Genomic DNA, 27,018 nt, shown 5'->3' on the forward strand with positions numbered 1-27,018 from the left:
TTGAGAAAAGCAGGGTCCATCAGTACAACAATTATATCCCTTTTTATTTTAAAGTATTTTAAAATGTTTTAATGCACCAAACCAAAAAGCAACATCATTCAAACCAACAGGCTATTAGAGCGCCATCCTTAAGTGCTGCTTTGCCTCTCTGCTTATTATTATCTCAACAGCAATAAAACAGAAATCATATTACCAACTTTGAATGCTAATACATTTCCAGGATAATCTGACCAGCAATAAAATAGAATCTTGTAACGCCATCTCAAACACTCTTCAGAAAACTGTTAGGAGGGCAAAAAGTCCATAAAATAAGGCACAAGGGTAGGCAATGAGAAGCTGTTGTCCTTCCATGTCCAAGGCCGAAATGAAGATTTTAGAAGCTGAGAGACTACACCAGCCAATGATGACCAGTGCAGACACGATTCCAAAGGCATCCCTATTGCGAAGACAAAAGAGACGATTACCTTACATGAGGAGAAAAAGAGATTATTGAATCAGAGCTGCCTCTGAAATGTCCTCAGTACAGTATTTATAACTACTTTCTCCATTTGTAAAATGAGGGTGAGGAACCACATGAACTCAGAGGCCTCAGCCAGTTAGAAAATTTTTGTGTCAAATTCACGATCAGAGGCTAAACATTTTATATGTTAATAGAACTCTAGTTAATAGAAACAGAAGAAGTTGCCTCCACTCACTTTTATATGTCAACATCCAAATCCCAACATCTGAAATTCTTTTATTTAAACTATGTTTAGAGATTTTTTTTATAGCTATGGAATTCCTTCCCACCCACTCTCTTGCCACTTGCTTCCTAAATTTACTCACAGTATGAACAGAAAGATAACTGGGCTTGCATTCCAGTAGGGTGCCTAGTCCCCACTGCTCCCAGGTCCACTTCCCAGGTTTTCGTCTGAGATAGCAAAGCCTGAGAGCTGGAGTAGGGAAGACATGGAACAGGAAGGCACAGACATGTGTGGCCTCCCACCCTATCACTGAAGATCCCTTTTATATGTATATATGTGGACATTTTAGAATACTGAAATGGATTTGTTCAAATTGATATCTTCAAAAAGTAACTGTAGAGGCAATTGATTCTTTAAGAAGAAATGGGCAAATAAGGTAGTTAAGTCTTCCACCTTGGGAATCAAAAACGAGGTGTGGGTGGTCAAGAGTGAATTTCTTTCCTTACGTGCAAAACCTAATGCATTATTTAGGAAAATAAGACATCAGAGCCAGGAGAGATCTCAGGGTATATCTAGTCCCCAGCTTTAAAGCAATGAAGTGACTTGACAAATTTGCGTAGTAAAATGGGCAGTAGGTCAAAATCTCCTAACTCCACGCACACTGTTCTTTTCACCATCAAACTTGATCCTGGTTGAATCTGAAGTTGAGAATTGTGTTTATTATTTGTGACAATGACAGGAATACCTACTTTTAATAACCGAACCAAAGCAAAACAAGTGAAAAACTGTATAATATAGCTTATAATGCCTTGGATTATAAATAAACCAAAAATACTTAAAAAGCACTCCAATAAATATTATACTCATTGGTTTAATTAATATCTATTGAGAATAATTTCTAGAGTTATTTAATTTACAAGTTTTTGTGAACAAAAATGTAAAATTGTATATGATTAATTTGAATGATTTAGTAATATGCCAAAAGGGCAATTTCAGTGTAATGGTCTTAGGGGTCAGGGAGTTTATTCCCCTTTAATATGTTTAAAAGATTTCTAAATCATCCTTTATAATTTCAGAATGAAAAAAGGTCCAGACTTCTGATGATTCTCAAAATCCAAAAGTTTTAGCTTTTATTTTCTTCCTCTAGATGCTCCAAATGTCGACTTTACTGGAAATAATGTTTAAAACTTGGAATTTTTAAATAGTGAATCATTATAGTATTCTTTGGGGAAAGCATCTGACAAAATATAAGTTGTAGAACTGAACTCTGTATTAACTTGTCTAATGTTTGTACCAAACACTGTAGTAAACAGAATAGCTTGCTAAAGATCATGATATACAAAAAGTGGAATTTTTCCACGGATAAGACTTAATAAATATACCTATAACTCACATTGTATTTATAGATTCAAGGTATGCATTTTCTATTGTATTCCTCTTCTTTAAATTTTATTTATTTATTTTTTCCCCAAAGCCCCAGTAGATAGTTGTATGTCATAGCTACACATCCTTCTAGTTGCTGTATGTGGGACGCGGCCTCAGCATGGCCGGAGAAGCGGTGTGTCGGTGCGCGCCCGGGATCCGAACCCGGGCCGCCAGCAGCGGAGCGCGCGCACTTAACCACTAAGCCATGGGGCCGGCCCTGTATTCCTCTTCTTTAAATGTTGAGTACTCACTGATAAAGAAAGAGTTTGCTCTAAATTTTTCTCAAGAATGTTAAAAATGAGACCATATTAAAACGAAAAATTATTTCCAACTAAGTCATTCTCAATAATGTTGTGAAAAAAATTTATATGAGATTATATCTAAATAAAAATATTAAAGGCTTTTCTAAAATGTCTATCTTTGGCATTTGTAAATTCTTTATATAAAATTCTATCCAATGTAGGGTTAATAAAATGTGGATCATCCAAGAAAAAAATACGAATTGTGTCTCCTTTTAATGTGGAAGAATGAGCACTGATGGCAAATGTTTATTTCTAATTGGGTTTAGAGCATAGCAGGTGACAAAGGACTATGTAATTACTTGCTTTCCTCAACCAAAGTGGTAGTGATATGCATATGCCCCGGGAAAGTGCCCTAGAGAAACAGATCTACTGGATGCTTATTAATAGTTTTGAATTGCCAATACTAACGGCTCAGGAAGGAAAAAAAATTATTGACTGAGCATATATGCTATAAAATTCTCTAGCGTTAATATCCTCATCTGGGTTCCTGGGAATTCTGTGCAACCAGGAGCCCAACTGAGAAAGAACAGTTGCTGCCCGCCTAGAAGGCAGAATGCCTGGGAGCTGAAGCAATTTGTCAGTGCTCACCAGGCACTTACTCTTCCAAAATCAAACAAGTGAATTTTCGGCAGTTGTTATATTACCCACGACAATAGTTCACATTGAAGAATGTGACAATTTACAAAGTGACAGTTTTAAAGATCACTTGGTTTAATTTATTTTTTAAACCATTGAAATGGGAACACCACCTGAGCCAAAACTGACCTACTTTCCTGAATCTGTGTGTAGCTTTTAATAGTCATAGTTTCCCCAATTCCACTACCAAAATGATCAGAAAGAGGTTAACCTTTGCACTGATGTTACAAGCTTCAGCGATGACTGTGCATGTGGGGTCAATTAGCGTACACAGACACTTACTGCAGAGAAAAGAAGATAGCAAAGCTGGACAGGATGACCATGGGGAGCAGGCAGTAACCCAATACACTGGCCACGCAGCCACAGGACACCCCTGAAGAGCTCATCAGGTTTAGTAAGGCATGAATCCCAAGGCAGCCAATGGCACTTATGCCGTACACGTAACCAAACTGAACTTTTCCTGCCTGAAACAATGGGAAGAAAACAGTTTGAACACACCACAAACCTTAAGAGGAAATCAGACTGTCAACAGAGCCAAGTATTTTCGAATCAATAAGCTCAACGCTGTTCCATATCTTTGTAGTACAATCATCAGGAGACTGGGAGTTCTGGAAAAAACACTGGCTATCAAATGAATTCAGGTCCTGAAAAAAAAAATACCTCCGACTACACTTGGGATGTCACAAGCATGCTACAGAAAAGATGAACTATTTCTAGGTACAACTTGTTTTTATCATGGATTGCCTGTTAGAGGTACAAGGCATAAGTAAGAATATATTTTCTCCCCATCTTTGTTGAATAATTAAATGAATTAATGAAAAAAATTCCAATTTACTCTTGGAGATTTATAAGGCATATTAGTAACATTAACAAACATCTATAGGATTTACTATGTTAGGTCCTATTCTAAGCATTTTACATATATTAACTTATTTAATCCACACAACAACCTTATGAGATAGGTACTATTATTATACCAGTTTTACATATGAGGAAACTGAGGTGCAGGAAGGTTAAATAACTTTCCCAAAGTAAAATCATGGTAAGTGGCAGAGCTCAGCTTTGAACCCAGGTAGCCTGGCTCTAAAATTTAGATTGTTAACATCTACGGGAGCTCTAACAAGTCCTAAAATAATGGGACTTATTTAACCTTATTTAACCCAGCATATTTCAAACTTTTTGGCCACAGAATTTCTTTATTATTTCCTAAAGCCTATTACCAGTTTAATTGAACACACCTTATAAAAAGGTGATTTATATAAACCACTTGGTAATGAATCATCAAAGAAGAACTATTAAAGGAAGTCAGTAGTGTTCAGGATAGACCACTAACTCAAAAAATAGCCATCGCCCACAGAGCACTAGGGACCAGGAGCTCAAGTAGCCCCATTAAACTCATCCAGAGAAAGTCACAATCTACTATTGATTCAACAGGAGATATTTTAGTGTTTGCTACCTGAGGGTGCCAAAGCTCCAGAAGGAATGCATTTAGTTTTTATATTTACATTAAGCTGATTAGAAATTCTAGTTAAAGCTTGAATAAGCTACTCTGGTTTTCATGGGAATTGCACAAAAACACTGAAAGATCTGGTAAATTGACTCAGAGAGAGAGAGCTTTTTAGCTGTCATTTTTTCTTCTCTATGGCTGTTATCCATGAAGTCCTTATGTCTTACAGAATAAAGAGATATTTATTTTGCAATTAATTAAGGGTAACGGAGAATGTTATGACCATTTTGATGTTCAAAATTGTCCAGCTATATATAATTCTTCTTCCTCTGCATTTGGGGAGGTTGATCACTGCTAAGTCCTTTGACAAAATGTCCCTGGGCTGTGCTGGCAGAATTCTCTCCTGCATCAGCCATAATAAGCGCTCATTGAGTATCTTTTGTCTTCTTACGGCTATTTTGTCAATAATGCTAATAATGCTAATGGACATGTTAAAAGAAACACATCAGTTATGCACTGTTCTATTGGGTGTGTTTGCTCCACTTAAAAAATGACAATTTCAAATAACTTTCATGTATTAGAGAAACAATCTACTTAATATTTTCATTGAATGGTATAATTGTGAGATAGGGATAGTTGTAATGGTGAAAGGTGGCTTCCTACACCCAAAGGACACATAACTGGACCTTCCTGAGCCCAAGCAGTTTTGTGAATGGGGTGGGGTAAATAGAGGATGGATGAAACTAACATGGTAGTAAAATTGTCCCTTCCCATATCAATTACTGACCTTTCTGTTCTTCTCTTTCTCTTGTCAGTTTATTCACTTTTGTAATTCCATTTGGCAGGGGACGGTGCCATTTTTTAATTTGTTTCACCTTCTAACAAAGGCTTGTAAGTGAAATGGAAAAATAAATGCTCCATTTCTTTTTTTTTCAATTGAAGTATAATTGACATACAATATCCTGCTAGTTTCAACGGTACATGTTAGTCACTTGATATTCATATACATTACAAAATGATCACCATGATAAATATAGTTACCATCTGTCACCGTAAAAAGTTATTACAATATTTTGGACTATAGTCCCCATGCTGTACATTACATCTCCATGACATTATTTTTATAACTGGAAGTCTGTACCTCTTAATGCCCTTCACCTGTTTCATCTGATCCCCAACACCTCCCCCATCTATTAACCACCAGTTTGTTTCTTGTATCTACCAGTCTGTTTCAGTTTTGTTTTGTTTGTTTGTCTTTTAGACTCCACATATAAGTGAAATCATATGGTATTTGTCTTTCTTTCTCTGACTTATTTTACTTCGCATAATACCATCTAGGTCCCTCCATGTTGTCACAAATGGCAAGATTTCATTCTTTTTCAGAGCTGAGTAATATTCCTTTGTATACATATAGCAGATCTTTATTCATTCATCTATCAGTGGACACTTAGGTTGCTTTCATATCTTGGCTATTGTAAATAATGCTGCAGTGAACATAGGGGTGCATATATATCTTCAAATTAATGTTTTCATTTTCTTCAGATAGATATCCAGAAGTGGAATTGCTAGATTGTATGGTAGTTCTATTTTTAATTTTTTGAGGAGCCTCCATACTGTTTTCCCTTGTGGCTGCACCAATTTACATTTACAACAGTGTACCAGGGTTCCCTTTTCTCTGTATCCTTGTCAACACTTCCTATTTCTTGTCTTTTTTATAATAACCATTCTGGCAGGTGTGAGGTGATATCTCGTTGTATTTTGATTTGCACCTCCTGATGATTAGTCATGGTGTTCCATTTCTTTTTTTTTTTGCTGAGGAAGACCAGCTCTGAGCTAACATCTATTGCCAATTCTCCTCCTTTTTTTTTTTTTCCTTTCCTCAAAGCCCCAGTAGATAGTTGTATGTCATAGCTGCACATCCTTCTAGTTGCTGTATGTGGGACGTGGCCTCAGAATGGTCGGAGAAGCCGTGCCTCGGTGCGCGCCCGGGATCTGAACCCGGGCCGCCAGCAGCAGAGCGCGTGCACCTAACCACTAAGCCACGCGGCGGGCCCTCCATTTCTTTTTAAACTCAGAATTTTTCAGGACCCTCCCTGTACTCTGCTAAGTACTACATCTTGATCTGAAGTATGTATTACTCTTGTGATTATCTTTCATATTGGCCATGCATGTTACTTTTCCAGATCACACTCTTAGCCTTACCAGAAAAATTAAATAGAACCATTGCTTTAAACCACTAGTCTTCATTGTTTGAGGGGTGAAAATAATTTTGAGAGATGGAATAAGTAAACCTCTGTGTTAAGTGTTTGAAGCTATTCTTCTTGGTTTGCCTCCTTCGACATGAAGAAAGACCACTAAAAGGTACTGTGCCTTATGTAACATGAATCATAAAAATGATGAGTATGTGACCATGAATCTTACACCTCTGGACATATGAGCAGATTTGGATATTGTTTCTGGATTTAGTTTTGCTTCCTCCAGTACAATGCATATACCAGCCCATAAAATCATCCTTTATATTTTAATTATAGATATCCAACACAGGATTAACAGCTTCAAATGGATTCTGAGTTAAATCTGACTTTATTAATATCCAGTTGTGCTTTTTTTCTTATCTTTATTGCTCTATATTTATCAGAATCAATTCTAAAGTAACCACATCTAATGGTAAAATTGAAGTGATATTATTTTGGTGAGGAAGATTGGCCCTGAGCTAACATCTGTTGCCAATCTCCCTCTTTTTGCATGATGAAGATCATCCCTGAGCTAACATCTGTGCCAATCTTCCTCTATTTTGTATGTGGGATGCCACCACAGCATGGCTTGATGAGTGGTGTGTAGGTCTGTGTCCAGGATCTGAACCGGTGAACCCCGGGCCACTGAAGTGGAGCACGTGAACTTAGCCACTACACTACCAGACTGGCCCCACGAGGTGATAATTTTTGCCTAAAAAGTTTCAGAAAATATACACTTTCCCACATTCCCCAAAATTTCAGAACTGAAAAGAACCTTAAGAATCATGTAAATAAACCCTTTCTGTCTTGAAAATGAAGAAATGAAGGCCTAGAAATAGGAAGCAAAATGTTCAAGATCACAGCTAGAGGCAAACTTAGGGGTAGATCCAATTTTCTCTTTTCCAGTTGAGTTCTTTGCCTATATTGATTTGTACTTAAAAGAGAGGATATTTAAATAACCCCAACCAACATTATACACCCCCAAAATATCTTAATGGGATTAATGCTTTCCTTTGACGGATGGTAACAGTAATATTTCCTACAGAAAAGCAAACAGCCATTATATTACAAATTACTTGAAAAAGAATGATGAGTTAATATATTAAATTGATTGTTTCCGACTATTTGATTAATAGACATGGTCTTATTTAGCAGCTTAATCTAAGATTATCAAATTACTGTGACAAAGACAGAAGGGAGGTTAGAGACTAAATTAAAACTCTAGTTGATACATGTTTAATTTACAGAGTATTTGCATTTGCTGTAGTTCAAATGAAGAAATAAGATTCTATCACTAAATACTATTGTATTGAATAAATATGATGTGATTATTGACCACATTACTATGCAGAAACTAGATTGCTATCAGTATTTTGATTGGTATGAAGTAACTAATAAATAAAGGGTGAAAAATGTATTTAGTTGCAAATACATTTTACAGTTACTTTTGAAAACTGTAGCTACATTGGGGAAGAAACAATTTCCCAATGGGAAGTGGATAGCTGTAAAAGGGGGAAGTGGACTGAATAGTTATTTTAAGAGCTTTTCCTAGAATTTTCAATTTCCTGTATTATTTCTTCTGCCAACTTTATCTCTTCCCACCTTAATGACACTATACTTTTCAGACTGGTTTGACCATCTTTTTTACCCTCTGTTTTTAATGAGTTGTCATTACCTCCTTGGTATAAAATCATAGACCTTCTCTCATTTCTTCTTTTTCTTCCTTTTTTTTTTTTAATGAAACATTTTTCTAAACTCTGAGCTAAATGTCTTCTGAACTTACTTTAGGTGGATATATGTTTTTCTTTACTTTTTTGATGACTCAATATCATTACTCTCAGATTTAAAGAATGAAAGAGGCCCATACACAAGACAAATGGTGAAGCCAGGGGAAAAATTGCCTTCATAAAAAGCAGAAAACTGAAATAATAGGAGAAATTTATAGGCTTAATAAACAAATCATTGGTTATCATTGCAAGCTAATTTATTCGTAGGAGCCTAACTAGAAACAAGGAGACACACATCATACCTCACCGAATGTCTGAAATACTCTAGAGATACATCCCAGCAAAGGAAATGATGAGCAAAGAGAAGAGATTTGTCCACTGTCACAATAGAAATCTCACAGAAAGCAAGAAATAAAATTTAGCCCTTATATTTCTCAAATCCATATGTTCCTTCAACTTTTTCAGATTGACAGTCTTTTCTTAATAACAAGAATGACATAAATATCTCCTGCTTTGTTGAAAATTTGACCTGGTGATTTGATTTTTGAAATTCTATTTAAATTTATATTTTTTGCTGCTGTAATACGTGATGGTAGTTTCTTTTTGTCACTATGGTGAGGTTAAATACATGTTTCCCACAAAAAAAATGTAGTTATGAATTAAGCAAACAATTTTCACTTTATAAAGTGACATTCTTTCTTCTGTATTTACAAAGACCTCTTCAAAAATGATAGTCGAAAGGACATTAAAATCTGGTGTTTGCTGCGGTCCATTACCAGAAGCAACGTGGCTCCTAGGGCGACACAAAACAGGACGGGCCCAGTGAGGTCCGTTTCATTCATAATGCTGCCATCTGCTGGCTTCAGTGGGTTTAACACTGTCAAGGTTTTTTGCCATATGTGATCAAAATTAATTCCAAGTTCTGCAAAAAGAAAAAAAAGAGAGAGAATATAAGCACGAAAAATAAACTTAAGTAATATCCTTAATTAAAGTTAACATACCTGATTAATTTATTTAGCACTTTTAATCTGATTGTTATACCTTCATAATCTAAAGTTCTATGTAATAAATAGCAACCTTAAAAAAATAAACAAAAAAAGATTTTTTATTTCAAAATAATGAGCTAACAGAAATAATTTACAGAAATAATTCAAGCTTGAAATCTAGTTGGAAATTGGGAAATGGACATTCTATGGTAAAAAATAAAATAAAATGATAGTTAACAGACCAAAAGTCCCATCCTATTGCCCATTTAGATATTGCCTTTTCTCACATTTTCCGTTACTAACACTTTTGAAATCTTGTCATATCAAATATGGCATAATTTTTCAGTTCCCTGTATTATCTAAGCTAAAGGTATTTCGCCCAGGTCTGGAATTTTACTTCCACCCTGCCTGATAAGAAAAGCAATTCTACGCTAACTGCCTGAAACTCCACAGAGAAGAAAAGGGGGTGACTCTTTCAGCAAGTAAAGGTAATCATGACGTACGCTCATATTTTAATAAGGTCAATGCTCTACGCAGTTGAGTCTGTGTATTCAAAGATTAAATTCTTGAGACAAGTTAATCTTTCCCGTTATGAGTGGTGGTGGTAGAAGAAAGTATCCAAAACCAGTGGGGCTCAGTGCCCATGAGTCCAAACTCATGTAGAAATTTCAAAATTTTTTCTCCAATGCCTTGTTTTCCAAAGAATTCTGACTGCCACCTCAAAGACCCCTGTGCTAGATTCTCCTCCTCTTACATTATTTTGTTTAAAAAAAGCAAAACAGGGCCAGCCCGGTGGCATAGTGGTTAAGTTCGCACGCTCCACTTGGGCGATCTGGGGTTCACAGGTTCAGATCCTGGGCACAGACATACACACTGCTCACCGAGCCATGCTGTGCCAGGTGCCCCACATAAAATAGGGGAAGATGGGCACAGATGTTAGCCCAGGGCCAATCTTCCTCAGCAAAAAGAGGAGGACTGGCAATGGATGTTAGCGCAGGGCTAGTCTTCCCCACCAAAGAAACACAAAACAAAACAAAAACCCCTGGCCGTTTGACATCAATTGAATATAGAAATAAATATTGACACCACATCAGCTTCTTTTCTCACTACTCCTATAAAGATAAACTTTAAGATGCATCTTGAGTAGAAAAGAAAGAACACTCAAAAAGGAGCAGAACATGACTTGACTATTCAGGAACCAATAATCAAGGTGGTTATGCTCCTATCATTTTAAATTTGAATAAGAGTGAGGTGGAGGCTAGGAAAAACTGGAGCTGAACTGTAAAGTACACACATTTCAACTAAAAAGAGTTGAACGTTTGGAGGCCTACAAGATATACATGCATTGGTCTTACAGACACGTGATGAAACTAGTACTGTTATTTTATTCCTATTTTGTGTATTAGATGGTTGAAGTTTTGAGAAACTGAGTAACTTGTCCAAAGTCACAGAGCTAGTAATAGAAAAGTGAGGTTTCAACACTGGAGAATTTGACTCAAGAAACCATGCTTTCTAAAAAACCCAAACAATCCAATTAAGAAGTGGGCAGAGGAACTGAGAAGACATTTTTCCAAAGACATACGAGTGGCCAACAGGTACACAAAAAGGTGCTCAGCATCATTAATCATCAGGGAAATGCAAATCAAAACCACAAAACCGCACACCTGCTAGAATGGCTATCATCAAAAAGACAAGAAATAACAGGTGTTGGCAATGTGGAGAAAAAGGAACCCTTGTGCACTGTTTGTGGGACTGTTAAATGGGGCAGCCACTATGGAAAACAGTATGGAGGTTTCTCAAAAATTAAAAAAAATGGAACTACCATATGATCCAGCAATGCCACTTCTAGATATATATCCAAAGGAAATGAAAACAGGATATCAAAGAGATACCTGAGCTCCCATGTGCATTGCAGCATTTTTCACAATAGCCAATATATGGAAGAAAAGCTAAATATCCCTCAATGGATGAATGGGTAAAGAAGATGCAATACATAGATACGATGGAATATTATTCAGCCACGAGAAAGAAGGAAATCTTGCCATTTGCAACAACATGGATAGACCTTGAGGGCATTATGCTAAGTGAAATAAGCCAGACAGAGAAAGACAAATACTGCATGGTATCACATCTATGTGGAATCTAAAATTTTAAAAAACAAAAAGTCAAATTCAAAGAAACAGAGTACAAAAGTGGTTGCCAGGGCCTGGCATTGGGGAAAATAGGAAGAGGTTGGTAAAAGAGTATAAAAAAAAAGAAACTCATGCTTGTAATCATGTAGCTGTGGTAGAGACAATGTGCAGCTAATCTCATAATCGATTGTATTTTTTTTAATTGAGCCCAATTCTCCCATGTGAAGGATTGTCTCCCTAAATCATTAGTATGTGGCATTCAACTTCTCTTCTCAAGATTTAGTAAGCTTCTCTGGTCAGATACAGGGTATAGTTCAACTTCTTTTACAGTGGCATATACCACCTAAACACTTTGCAAAGCTGACATTCTATACACAGAATACCAGAAGGACTTTTAATGATGGCAACAACATAGAGGGACCTTGCTTTAACAAGGACCTTGACATTTTCAGGTCAGGCAGACATCGGTCTGAACTAGAATAGGAAGTGCATTCTTTCACTCATTTCACATTCAGGGTGACAATTACTATTCAAAGCTTGAAAAAAAGAAAATTTGACTGGTTAAATTAATAGCAAATCATTTACATTTCAACTTCCATGTTGCATCCTTTCTATTTTCACAGTGTATTTATGTATTTCTTAATGAATGTAAACTTTGGAGAACATGAGCAGTTCATCAAGCTTAAAATAAGCTTAGAATGTCTAATGCAATTTTTAAAATAGCAGGAGATTTTAAAAATTGAGAAATGCTGTAGTTTAAATTAATTTCACCTGAGGCTTATGTTGTTTTCAAATCTTATTTTCAATTTAGATATTTATGCTAACACTATGTTTTCAGTATTTACCACAATAAAGTGGCCTTTAATTCAAAATACATTTTTCCTCACAAAGCATAAGTATCCCTAATGAAACTCAGATGAAAAATGCTTTATGAGACATTATTACTGATTTCAACCATTTATTTGATGGCATAATCAACTTCTGCACATTTCAACATTGAGTCATGAAACAGTGAATGAACATAAGACCTACTAAATATCTTCATAAGAAAAAAGATTTTATGCATCTTCTACCAAAATACATCTCCATACTATTTTGTTTTCAAATTTATTACAAGGGACGTGAATGAGATTATAGCTATTTATTAATTATAGATACCCTAATTTAACACCTTATTATACAAGATAAAAGAAGTTGAAACTGCTTGAAATTTGAATGCAAAATTTATTGTTTTGCTGTCATCTAGTGGTAATAAAGTATACGATATATATGCTATAAAAGTGAATGAATATCTTTGTTTTCTACGCACATTGCGGCATTGGCCTTTCAAATATAAACATCAAGCTACGCTACAAAGACAAATACCAAATATCACAGTAATTTTTCTGGTCTGACAGACTTGAATTGACTATTAGTCTTCAAGACGCATTTGTTAACATGTTGGTTGTACACTATCAAATAGCAAAAACATATCGATTGTACACTATCAAACAGCAAAAATTATCACTTTTACTTAACACCAGACAAGTCTTTTAGACAACAAAGTATTTAAGGAATAAACAAGCACATTTTCAAATAACATGGTTCTGTGAAAGGAATGTTAATTATTATAGGTTTGTAATTTTATAGGCTGTTTTGGCATACATTCAATAAAAACTAGCAAATGCCATTTATCATCTTATCCCAGAAATCCTGCCTATGGCTTTTGCATATGTTTTAGACAGATGAGGCTTGAGGCTTTCACAAAGTCACCCAGCCTGAAGAACATACTGGATCAGAGTCTAGAAATTTCATAGATTCAAAATGCAAAATCATATTAGGTGCTATCTCTTCTAATATACTTTACATTTGGTGGGGATAATCACAAAAAGAAAAAAAAACAATCTAGGAATTTTCTCTGAGCTGTATAAAGTGGGAGGGGAAAGCTAGTATATTTCCTATTCGAATTTAAGGAGACATTAGGGGAGGATATATTAGAGTTTAGAGGCATTTCAGACAAGTAGAAAAGATAAAGATATTTTCAATAAATGTTGCAGGAAAAATTGGTTAATCATTAAAGAAAAAATAAACTTAAATCCTACTTCACATACTAACCTAAAGCAATTTTCAATAAATCAAAAATTTAAGTGCAAAACAAAAGATAATTTAAAAATTTAAGAATCTACAAAAGGATGAGCAGTATTTAGAGCTGGAGAAATATATTCTAAACAAAAGAGCAATTGGAAAGAAAAGTTATCAAGAAAAATATTGTGGAGTTGAAAACATAAATATTAAAATTTCTATATGCCTTAATGTCCCATAAACACATTAAATGGCAAACACAATCTAAGAAAAAAAATGTTTAAGATACATATTTCAGACAGAAATATCTTTACCATATAATTATCTCTATAAATAAACAAGGAAAGGAAAAATCTTAAGATTCCAATGGGAAATCTGACAAAAAACATGAAAAATGGGAAGAAGTAAAAACAGTCAATAAACATATGGAAAAATGTCTAACTTTCCTAGTGACCGAGAAATACAAAGTATTACTTTTTGCCTATCAAATTAAGAAGACATCTCATATTCTACTATGAAGGTGTAGTGGATCATCCTTCTTCTAGATCAGTTTGACAGCGTAAGTACGTTTTGACCCAGTAATCCCACTGTCACGGATGCGTCCTAAGGACAGACGCTGTACAGGTCAAAGTTGTTTACTATGATGTTCGCCAAAGCATTACTTATTATAAAGAACCATCTACAAGGTGAGTTTAAATTATGATACTTTTATATGATAAAATATTATGAAGCCATTGTATATCATCTTTTCAAATAATATTTCATAACTAAAAAAATGCATGTATAGAAATGCTTATGACATAAAGTAACTTTAAAAAATATAAAACTTTATATCCATAGTATGATCAAACTTACATTTGTAGGTATTCATAAATACATATATATGCAAAAAATATAGTATTTTATTTTTAAGTATATATATCCATATTCATAGAAAAATAGAATAAAGGCTAGAAGAAAATACATCAAATCATTATTGGTAGTCATGTCTCAGAGACAAAATTTTAGGTGATTTTTGTATTTTTATTCATATGTTTATTATTCCAAATTTCTATATTGAATATAGATTATTTTCATAATTAGACAATCTGATAGTTTTTTTAAAGTAGAGATGGTGAAGTCAAGGAAAATGCTTAAGGAGAATCGTTTATAACTTTCAGGTGTTGACTATTAATTGTAGAGGCAAAATAGAATGAATTAATTAAACATAACTGATCCAAAAACTTAACTGGCTTCTAAAGAGCCAACAAATCTATTATATAAATTTCTGTGCTTTTCTAAATGGTTTAAATCTTTCACCTTTTTTAATTTTGAAGGCAAAGAAAGAAGAATGTTTTAATGGGTGGCTGTGTTCATATGAGGAAAAAATTGTCTTGTGATATAAAATATTGGGAATTTTAATCTATCCCTTTTCCCTTGACCACATATAAAGGAGTTAGAGCAGTTAACCTGTGAATATTTCTCCTTGGCTCTCAAATTTAAATCTACTTGAGTTTTAGTTTTCTTGCACCTGTGCTTCTAGCATCATGTTGACATTCTTTAAGAGCAAATCCAGCAGATGGCTGGATTAAAAAAAAATCAGGGGCCAGCCTGGCAGCCTAGTGATGAAGCACCGGCCAGGGCACTCCGCTTCAGCAGCCCAGGGCTCGTGGGTTCAGGTCCCAGGTGTGGACCTACGCATCGCTCATCAAGCCATGCTGCAATGGCATCCCACATATAAAGTAGAGGAAGATTGGCGCAAATGTTAGCTCAGAGACAATCTTTCTCAAGCAAAAAGAGGAGGATTGGCAACAGATGTTAGCTTTGTCCCCAGGTTTCCTCGCCACCAGCAGTGCTATTTACTGGAATCATATTCCTTCCCACTTAGCCATACCTAGCTGAGATGAGGGGAATCATATGAGCCAAGACAGGAAAAAAAAAAAAAAAAAAACTCGCGTGTCTCCATGACAACAAAAAAACAATACTGAGAAACTACCCCCTTTGCTCCCAGGCAAACATAGCAGAAAATAAAATACACTGTTATGAAGTATCTGCATTGACTGGGGTGGGAAGGGTGGTTACTTTGATATAACGAGTTTGCCAAAGATGTCTTCAGTGTTGTCTAGACACGGCCAGGGAGTCCACATTTAAGAAACAGTAAACAAACATATAATAACTGCAGCAATAACGCAGGAATAGCACATATCTACTTCCGATTTTCCCCACACAAACATGAGACAAACTTCCAATGGTTTAAGTGTCTTGGTTTCACAGACTCTTGTTTACAGACGGAACGATCACACATAAAACACTGTACACAGCACGCTGACAGCGCACATTAAGTGCTGATTATTGCCATTATTCTTCGGGCTGTACACATGTTAATAGCACCGCCTTAACTTATCTTCTAGCAAAGGAGGCTCTTCATCAAAACTGTCAATGTAAGGAGATTGTGAATAAGAATCCACGTTGAACGCTGGCTGAAAAAATTGTCCCTCGTAACCTGATGACAGGAGCATCTCCGGTGGGACAAACGCAGGCTGAGGTTGCTCACTGGCTTGTGGTCTAGAGAAAGGAAAATACTGATATGTAGACCTCCTAGAAAAGGATATCATGATAAATTAAGGAAGGAAACTACAATTTTCCTTGTATCAATTCTCCTAGTTTTTATGAGTATTTACCCATGTAAGAAACAATTTGCTTAAAGTTTAACTTTAATTTAAAAAACAATGAAGTAGGGGCCAGCACAGTGGTGCAGCGGTTAAGTGCACGCACTCCGCTTCTGCGGCCCGGGGTTCACAGGTTCGGATCCCAAGTGCGCACAGACGCACTGCTTGTCAGGCCATGCTGTGGCGGTGTCCTTATAAAGTAGAGGAAGATGGGCATGGATGTTAGCCCAGGGCCAATCTTCCTCAGCGAAAAGAGGAGGATTGGCGTTGGATGTTAGCTCAGGGCTGATCTTCCTCACAAAACAAAACACAACGAAGTAACTGGTTATGAGAAGGATCTAGGAAAATGATCCATTCCAACTAACATGTATTGATTATGTACCATGTGCTGGACACTTTCCCTCATGCAATTAAAACTCTGTAAGGTAAAAACTGTAGTTTTAATTCCATTTTACAGAAAAAGAACTAGAGGCTTATGGAGACTGAATGACTTGCCGGTTATCACACAAGATCATTTCGGGTGTTGGGTCTGAACTGCAGTTGTCTGAGCTGCTCTCTGCTCCCTACACAATGCTGCTTTCTCATTGATTTTCAGCGGCAATGACCAAACAGGGCATTCTCTAAAAATCTGTGAAAGCAGCAATAAAATCACAATTTTAATAGTATAGTCAATTCATAGGAAAAAAATAAATACATAAACTGACTGTTGTCCATAAGGAAATAGACTTTCTGCTCTGGCCGTTCCCAGACAATTATTGCCAACTGACTTATCTTTGAGTACCTAATTAAAAGTATTCTCTGGCTGGTTTTAGTGTTCTTCTTTTGAAAGGTGCAATTTAGTTTTGTCAAAACATGATGTTTCAATTCTTCCTTGACCATAATTGTGTTTGTTTTTATTTCACCATTTGTGTGAGAAAGTTGGAAAACAACAATCTTGGTAAATAATTTCTTGCTAGTGCTAAAGAAAGGAAGGAGGAAAAAAGGGAGGGTATATAAGGTTATTTGGTCATTTTAAGTTGTTTTTACCTAAAGGAAGCACAAGAGACATAAGAAGTTGTTCTTATTAACACATATAAGTTTCTTTCATCAAAGCCCCTTAGGCTAAACTAAAAATACAGTCCAGGATTCTGAACTTTGTAGCTCCATGGGATCTCCTGGTGTTAAAATATTTACACAATGGCTTTTCCTACTTTCCTTCCAACATCAATCTTAATATGAAGTCTAATAATGACATATTCAACCTCCCTTATATGAGTAACTCTGACAGATAATAAAATAAGCTCTTCTGGAAAATAAAGCTACTGAGATAGGAAGAAATAAATACATTTAATCATTGTCTAACTCAGCCATAAGCTCATTAAGGGCAGGGACCTGGTGTAATACTTCTTGAATGCCCCACAGCATATGCTGATTACTGTCATTGTTCATTTAGCTATGTGGCATCTTCCTAATCTTTTTTTTTTTTTCTTCAGCAAGGTAGGCCCACTACCAAAAGTACAGGTAGAAATGAATTATAAATAAATAAGAATAAGAACGGCTTATACCTAAGAATCTGAATGGTTTGTTTGTTGATAAAAGTACCCCAGATATGTATTTTTTTAGCGTAAGCACTTCTAGAAGAATAAAATGGGTAAATAGAGATGACTCAATGGGCCAGTGTCTAAATGTGACTATTTCATTGACATACTGCCCCGGCCTCCCCATAATCTACGCCCTGGTGCTACTAACCAGGCTTGAGGAAGTGTAACTTTCACAATTACTCTCTGCAAAGCAATCTCTGTGAATGAGGGAATTTAACATGGATAGCTACTTTGACCCAACCCCCAAAGAGAAAAACACATTTTTACAGAAAAAAAATTCCATTACCAGCCAAATCCTGCCCCTTTCTCTTTCCTCCATCCCTCTCTGCTCCTTCGTTCAACAAAATGTCTTCATCAGGAGCTTGGCCTTTGCTGTTCTTGTCATAATGAAGGCTGAATATCAGAATTCCCCGACTACTTATTTAAGAAAGTAAAATTTCAAAATTTGTCCATAAAGGAAACCTCAAAATCCTTTATCTATAAAAATTACCATGGTCACTTTCTATCAATCACTGTCTAAATTAAAATTCTCTCTTTTTATCTTATCTCTTTGACTTTGTACATGTTGACTAACATTTAACACTACATCTCAATGAGCAAAACCTAAGCAATACCAAAATGATCACATTATTAGTCCAAAGTCCCACCAAGCAAACTTTGTAAAAAACCCAATTCTCATGTTTTAGACCTTTTCTGAAAATTGGTATAAACAACCATAATTTAAACTATATATCTTGAATCTAAACTTAGTCCCATGTCTTCTGATGTTATCCTTTTTTATTAGATGATGCCAACTCTGAATGGCTATGCCAATGAAGTTCTCATATTTTTAGTGACATCTTTCAAGCCTACAGTATCTTTTCATAAAACAGTTCAGGGGGAATGACATTGGACACTTTACTATTTGCTTTGTTAAGCCTGTACACCTGAATTATTAATCTATTAAGACAATTGCATGAGTCAGATTAGTATACCCAATACTTAAGATGGTAAGGTTATATCAAATCTATGCCCCACACAGCAATGGGAGTTTTGCAGAGTATACCAACAAAATATTCCTTTTCTCCTTGATTATACTGCATCTTAATTAGCTCTATGAGAAAGTAAATACTGAAATTTTGACGATTTCTAACTCAGCACATTATTCCAGATGAAACAAAAGTCAACGGAATTAGACCAAAAGAAACATGGGATTCTGGCTGGTAGGATTTAAACATTAGCTTTGTTAGCAGGCAACTCCTCTTCCTGTAAAAATCACTTCGAACTGTGAGGTGACTCCAAAAGGCTCTTTAGAACAACTGGCAACCTTCTTGGTCATATTTCCTTTCTTTTGCTTCCTGACTCTGTGGAGTTACATTTCTGTTTTTAATGATAGTCCAACGGTAGGATTTATCCTGAACCGAATAGAGTGGTTACAAACACAGCCTCTGGAGTAAGACTGCCTGGGTTCAAATCCCAGTTTCATAATCTTAGGCAACTTATATCACACTCTGTGCCTCAGTTTTCTCATCCGTAAAATGAGGATAATAATAGAACTCATAAGGTTGTTGTGAATTAAATTAGGTAAAATACGTAAAGCACTTAGAATAGTCTTGGGCACAAAAAAGTGATCAGTAAGCATTAGCTAAATATTTGTATGCTCTTTTCTTCCTGAGACTTACACTAAAGCATTACAGACACCTTCCACACTCCCTGGAACAGCATCTTCTGTACTTGTAATAGTTGTCTCTCAGTCACTTCCTCAAAGAAAACAACATTAATAGGAGGCCAAGGTTTGTATCCCTTCTGTGCTGATCATCTTTAGCTTTTCCCATTTTGGTTTCCCTGGAACCCTCAAACGGTCTTCAACAACATCCCACCAGTCCTGTGTTTTCCTCCTAGGAGAATCTCCACTCTAACCATGCCAGGAGTTCTGACTCTGAGCCATAAAGCAATGGCCACACACCTGATCCTTATAAAAACCCTCTATGTGCTCACCAATTCATCATTACTCCCCTTTTCACCACCCACACCTGGGACTATAAAGGTACAACTGGCCTCCAGAGGGTTATCTTCACTCACATGATTTTGTAAGTAAAGATATTAAGATAAGGCATAGTCTCCAGCTGGGGAAAATTTTTGACCTGTCTCTTAGTCAACAGGACTTATTCACCTTCCAATGCAAATGTAGAAGATTGTTGTTAGAAGACTTAGCTATAATTTCTGTGGTTACAGATACGTGTGTAGCACAGAGTCAGTTTCCTGTGCCCCATTACATAATCACTAGCTACGTAGTTTATCAGAGGCTTTGTTTTTCCAAAACTATAGGTTTGGATTTCCATCATGATGGTCACAGGATGCTGCTTTCCTTTGTCAGTCTGACCCTGGGGGAATACAGGTGATGTGCTCACACCCAGCATCATATGGAGAGGTAGACGGTATTTCAGATGGTAAGAAATGTACCATCAAATAAGTACAATTCATTGTAAGTCTATCTCCACATTTGGACTCACATTCAAGTACATTTGTATTTCATACAATCAAGTGACATTGCACCCTTCCAGGAACCCGAGACTACAAAGGGTTTCAGAATTTGCAACACCACCACGTGAAACAGCATAAGACAACAATATGACAGATCTACAACAAAAATGCTCTGTTGGTTAAAAAAATTTAGTCTGGATGTAAGTCTCCAGTTGAGCTGGTAAAATCAGGCATTCTAAGTGTCCTTGGTAAGAACATATTGCACAGGATCAGTTCGATGGTAGTGTGGTTTAGGGAATGGTAGCTGGGGGAGTTGGCTTTTGTAACATTCCCAGATCCTGGCTGGCCAGTGAGTGCGCAGGACTATGTGCCATTGACAGTGCCACTAGCTATGCTTAAAACACTAGAGGAAGATCAAGTCTGGAGATTCCAAAAAGATGATGATTCAGTATCAGTCTGTTAGAATCCTAGTAAAAACTACTCCCTATACTCAAAGGGAGTTTTCCAGTTGTCATCTTTCTGAAAAAATACCTATTTCTTTCTCTAAATAATTTGAATAGATTTCCCATTTCAAAAATCCGAAAAAATATAGTGGGGAAAATACAGCCTAGATAACTGGCTACAGGTGATTGGAAATAATATCTATCTGAATGACTGGATAGTTATGTTTTTTAAAATGAGAAAACACTTTGTTCATTCTAAAATAAGAAAACTTGTTTTTAAATATAAATATCTTTATTGACTTAATAAGCACAGTCAACCAGCTTTCAGATCAGTATGTCATTGAGCCCAATCAGTTTTTTAAAACAAACTCCCATATATCGGAACAGAAGAGAGGGGAGAGAGACAAAGACAGAAACTAATTGATTATGACTATCCTTTGGACTCCTATGTCTTTTGCCAGGATGATTAGCACCTTATTCTGATTTGAGGTATATTTTAATTGACCTATTCACTGTCTGAATAAAAGATCAAATCTCCCGAGTTCGTTTGATGTACACTAGTAAATCACTGACCTGACCGCACGTTTTATGTACCTCATAAAACTACCACAGCTAATATGCCCTTTTCTAATACCTGAGACTTGCAGTGTCGGTTGTAATTTAAATGTTATCACATCCAAATTAGGACTTGGATTTAAATGCTAAGCTTCTGAAGCAGGCTAGGCCATCAACCTGATACAATGTAATCATGAGTTTTCCTCATTTGGTTATATTAATTTTCATCTCTTTGTCATCTTGACATCTGGGCAAAATTGATATGTGCAATCAAACGGGGAAAGAAAACCAGGCAGGTGGGGTGAGGGAGAAGGCTGTGTCCATGAGCCCTTACTGAAGGAGAAAGCTTTGTCTCTCTCTTATTGAACTTTTTAGTTTAGTTTTGTCTGAAAATGTAGATTGCAGATGCTACACAGGTGCTTATCCTACCTGGAGAAGAGAAGGAAGAAAAAAACAGAATTTCAAGGCAACTGGTTCTTTTCAATACAACAGGAGAACAGAGCTAAAAAATCCTTTTAAATAGGTCTCATTGTGGATTACATATTTTGAGTTACCATCCTATAATACTTGAATGCTCAAACTACTCCCTCTGCCTCAAACGTTTCTGTTTTTTCTTGAACTTCCAAAGTGTAAATCATAAATGTAATAAAATCAAGTTCTTTTTATGTTGTTGGATTCTGCAATGATTGAGCCAATTCTATACAGTCTTGTCCTTTTCCCCCATTTTTCTTATAAATATTTTTTAAAACATTTTAATTTACCTAGTGATAATATTCAGATAGATAGATAGATAGAGGCATAGATTATTTTTCACTTTAAGAAATTCTTATGGCACCTGACTGATGCTGGACAACATAGAATAGCGGCAAGAATGAGATAACATTCCAGATATTTAAATTTTACAGTTTTAAAAATATTATATGCCAATTAACAAGACAGGAAACAATATGTGTTGGAGAGGATGTGGAGAAAAGGGAACTCTCATACACTGCTGGTGGGAGTGCAAACTGGTGCAGCCACTATGGAAAACAGTATGGAGATTCCTCAAAAATTCAAGGATAGAACTACCATATGATCCAGCTATTCCACTGTTGGGTATTTATCCAAAGAACTTGAAAACACCAATTTGCAAAGGTACATGCACCCCTGTGTTCATTGCAGCGTTATTCACAATAGCCAAGACTTGGAAGCAACCTAAGTGCCCATGAAGGGACGAATGGATAAAGAAGATGTGGTATATATATACAATGGAATACTACTCAGCCATAAGAAACGATGAAATCCAGGCATTTGTGACAACATGGACGGACATTGAGGGTATAATGCAAAGTGAAATAAGTCAGAGGGAGAAGGTCAAATACCGTATGATTTCCTTCATTAAGTAGTAGATAATAACAACAATAAACAAACACATAGGGACAGAGATTGGATTGGTGGTTACCAGAGGGGAAGGGGGGACGGAGGAGGGTGAAAGGGATAATTCGGTACATGTGTGTGGTGATGGGTTGTAATTAGTATTTTGGTGGTGAACATGATGTAGTCCATGCAGAAATAGAAGTACAATGATGTACACCTGAAATTTTTACAATGTTATAAACCAATGTTACTGCAATAAACAAAAAATTAAAAAAAATGAAAAATAAAAAAAATAAAAATATTATATGCCAATACCTTTTTCCCTATCGCCTTAGAGCAGTGGCTCAGCAGGAGCGGCTAAGAAGTAGCCCGTGACAGCAGCGCCTATCTCCCTGTGTCTATAGGAATGATCCACCAGTGAAAACAACGTCAAATTGTCCTGAGCACAGTTGGAAGAGAAGACTCCCCACAGCCTGTTGCATTGATTCTGTCTTTTCCTCCTTCTATCCCAACCTTCGTGGTACTAATCTATGTTTAGAAAAATAAACTTCAAGAATTCATAAATTTGAAATATTTGATATGTGGTTATTCGGCCTGAACTTGTTGAAACGGCATGGTGACCATACATCTTTGCCTAAGATGGTCCAGTTTACTCCTATTGTATCAACTTTATTATTCATAGCACCCATTTAACTCTCAAAAATATCTTGATTTTACAATAAATTATATGCCCAGCCTAGTTACGGACCTAATCAAACATCTTGGGCTAAAATCCTAAACTCATTTCTTACAAGCTGTATAACCTTGGAAAAGTTCCTTAATTTCCCTGAGTCCCTGCTTTCTCATATGTACAATGGGGATAACAATAGTACTTATCTCTGGGTTGTCTAAGGATCCAGTGAGTTAATTGATATAAAGCTCAGAACAGTTCCTAACGTATAATAAGAGCTCAACAAATGTTAGTTATTATGTAAGTTGAAAGGTCCAACATTTCTCACAGTTCACTTATCTGGACCCACAAAAGAACATCCAAAGAAGCAACTCTATAACCGAATACACTTTTAAGCGACTTTAGGCTACAAAGTGGCAATTGCTTTTGCAAACTATAATTATGTGAATAAATAACATTTATAAAGTGGTTTTACTTTAATATACACTTTCCTACACATTATCACAATTGTTCTTCATGATAATTCCATGAAGTGGGGATTATTAACATCCTTATTTCTCAGTTTAAGACAGTCTGGGAAGTTAAGTCTTTTCCAATGTCACAAAGAACAAATGCTAGAGCCAGAAGTTGAACTTCTCGCTCTAAATTCTTCTCACTCTAAATGCCCTTTTTGGGGCACCAGTAAAGGGTAAATATTAAATTGTTGACCAATTTAGATTTATTTTCAACTCAAGTTGAATTGTCAAATCAAATAACTAACGCATTCTGAAATATGTTTATCTTGATTCCATTTAGGAGTTTTCACCCTATATTATAAGTGCATATTTAATTGTCCACCTATCTAACATGAATTCTTAAGTTTTGTGAAGCAAAAGATTATGGAGTTCTTCTTTGGGTTTGTAGCACCCTTCTTAGTTCCTGAGACACAAGCAGGCACTCAATAAACGTTTATTAAATTAAATAAAATCTGTTTCTCGAGCAGTGCCCTGGAAAATATCAGGTAAAAGGAAGATGCTTTCTGTTTGTCCAGTACCTGTATTCAGGCTCCCTGTTAAGTGATATTTTGAAAAGAGGAGACAAGCCACTCACCTATAAATGGGCCTGAGGTGATCAAGGGCATACATGGAGAACTGAACTCACTTCTCTGCCCTTTCCTGACAGTTCTTCATGGGCACCTTATGAGATATGCTGGGGAGAGCTTTTACTTCCCCCAGGGAAACTGCCCTACCAGGAACCCTTTGCCATAATATTACAACTTCTTAAAATGAAAGCATATTTTCTCAACATAAGTACTTACTTTCCAGATCCATAAAGATTTCCATAGGCATTAGAATCATTACAACTCTGCTCCTGATTATCAATGGTATAATTAGATTGGTAAAAATCAGTGTCAAATTGTCCCAAGTTTGACATCCTGAAAAATAAGAGTGTTTTTTACTGAGAAGTTTATGAATCGATGAAACTTCTTTTGAGATATTTGCAAAGATTAATTGATGATGTGGTTATGGCTGGATTCCTATCAGAGAACAAGATATTCTTTGGACGGGGTATATTAAGTACTGAAGGAAGGGTGTGGAAATATATACCAGAAAGTCATTTACAAAACGTGTATAGTCAATTAACTTTTCTGAAGTTTTCAGTCACTAGGACTGTGACTTGACTAAATTGACTTTAATTGATCTGAAAGAACTAATATTCTTCCCCAAATACCTTATTTTCAACAGTTTAAGAGAAAAAGCTTAAAATTTGGCATACATCTAGAAGGCTTTCCCATAAACAACGTTAGTTCCTCACTTTAAGCACATTTATATATGTGTGTGTATATATATATGTATATACTCCTGTTGCAAAATCAGAAAGCAAATGCCTATTAGTAATAATACTATTAGAGTTTGATTTTTCCTGGAGCTTTAAAGTGTGCTAACAGCCTCCCTGCTCCCCAAAACAAAGACAAAAGTCTACAAACCAATTTTCTAGTTCTACTTTGCAATTCCTAAAAAGCGTTTGGAACATTTTCCTTTCTCTCTTGCCCTGCCAGCTGCACCTGGGCTTCTGGCTGAGTCAGAAGGAGAAAGGTTCAATTCTGCTAAGGGAATAGCCTTTCTTTCTGTATACTCTGTACATAGTCTCTACTCACTTCTGAGAATGAAGAGGAGTGCACGATCTTCATTTAGACCTAATGGCTAGGAATATCAGAGGGAAGATGAAAGATTTGAGAGGAGGAAAAGGTGGGGAAGAAGGTAATAGAAAGATAATAGTGGCTCTTTGGATGAAAATTGGAGAATGGAGTAGAGAATCTTTTCAATGGGACAGATAGGATTATTCAACTCAACATTTTAATCTATTTTTCTTTGAAAAATTTTAATTTCAAAAAAGTGAATTTAAAAATCACTAGGAGTAATCCATATAATTATAATAATCTATGGAATACTACTTATAATAAATTTCAAATAAAGTTGCATAAACAGCCTTAGATCTAAGAGCCTCATTAATCAGAAATATTCAAGTAACAACTGTCAAATACATCAATTTTTTGCAGTTCAGTAAAAATACAGAAAGCTTTTCTAAAATTAGATGCAGTGATTCATACATCTGATTTAATAAATCAAGATTTTTCATTAGTAATGTATATGGCTATGAATTATGTAAACTAAAATCAGGACCAGGAGAATGTTAAATCTTTTAACAATTTATAATTTAAAGAACTTAAAATTTAATAGCATAACTTTCTCAGTCCATGAAAATATGTTATTATAAAGCATAGAGAATAATTTCACTTGAGAATACACTAAGTTTTCATAACATGCCAAGCCTTAAATAATATAACTATTGGCATTAGGGTCCTCACATACGTCAGCTTTGTATTTTGTTTAAATTCAAATTTTTTAGAAGGATCAGACACATACCTCTAGATTATTTTACGCCGAAAGATCCTCCAACAAATGTAGCTTTACTTGAGAAATTTATGACAAATCAGCTGGTGAAAAGATGACCTGCTGGCTATATAAATAAGCTTCTAAATTTGTACTCTGACACTCTGAACAGATGCTACAGCCAAAAAAAAGAAAGCCTATCAAAGCCAAACACAGTATCTTATAACACTCGTTCAAGTTTGCAAACACAGTGAACAGTGTGCAGACATACAACTTGATAAAATGGAATGGTAGATTGTTTCCTTGTATGAATGTCCCATTGAACTCTGATTTAAGAACATGTATCTGAGACAAGAAATGAAAAGTAAGAGGCCTTAATGCCCCTTCTGCTTCATAGTCTATAAAAATATATTCAACCTAGATAAGATTTCCTAATAATATGCGGTAAAAATCAATATATGGTACAAGATCTTACCATAACGATCTTAGCAATAATCTGAAAATGAGGTGGTGTCAATTTTATCCAAATCTGTACCGTTTAATTTATATAAACAACATTTAGGAAGGCTACCTCTGATCTGCCTCTGATTCTTTTCCCTGCTTCTTACTTCTCCAGCAGAGCTCAAGATGGATATGCTAATGTGATCGAGTGCTTCTCACATGCAGGGCAGGTTCAGTCCCATTTTAGAGTCAATCCCAACCGCTGGAAGGCATCAGACCCACTTCTACTACAGGAAACTACTTGAGTTGGCTCCCTCTACACCCGTGGGTCACTTCCAGGAGCCTTCTCCCTAGTC

General features: G+C 35.9%; 1 protein-coding gene across 1 annotated transcript; it reads right to left on the reverse strand.

The window, feature by feature from the left end:
• Window positions 1-273: 273 nt before the first annotated feature.
• YIPF7 (Yip1 domain family member 7) lies at window positions 274-24,761 on the reverse strand. The gene is made up of 5 exons (XM_058546992.1): window positions 24,646-24,761; window positions 16,019-16,177; window positions 9,231-9,378; window positions 3,329-3,510; window positions 274-436 (listed from the first exon to the last, which is right to left on the reverse strand). The coding sequence occupies exons 1-5, from the start codon at window positions 24,759-24,761 to the stop codon at window positions 274-276; spliced, it is 768 nt and encodes a 255-aa protein (XP_058402975.1).
• Window positions 24,762-27,018: the final 2,257 nt, after the last annotated feature.

Source organism: Diceros bicornis, chromosome 8, assembly GCF_020826845.1.
Source record: "Diceros bicornis minor isolate mBicDic1 chromosome 8, mDicBic1.mat.cur, whole genome shotgun sequence".
Classification (NCBI taxonomy): Eukaryota; Metazoa; Chordata; class Mammalia; order Perissodactyla; family Rhinocerotidae; genus Diceros; species Diceros bicornis.

Coding starts and splice junctions, on each gene's coding strand:
- YIPF7 (XM_058546992.1), bottom strand. CDS start 24,761: ATGTCAAACTTGGGACAATTTGACACTGATTTTTACCAATCTAATTAT. Junction 16,178..24,645: donor AATCTTTATGGATCTGGAAA/GTAAGTACTTAT, acceptor TCCTTTCTCTAG/ACCACAAGCCAGTGAGCAAC. Junction 437..3,328: donor GCTATCTTCTTTTCTCTGCA/GTAAGTGTCTGT, acceptor TCTTCGCAATAG/GGATGCCTTTGGAATCGTGT.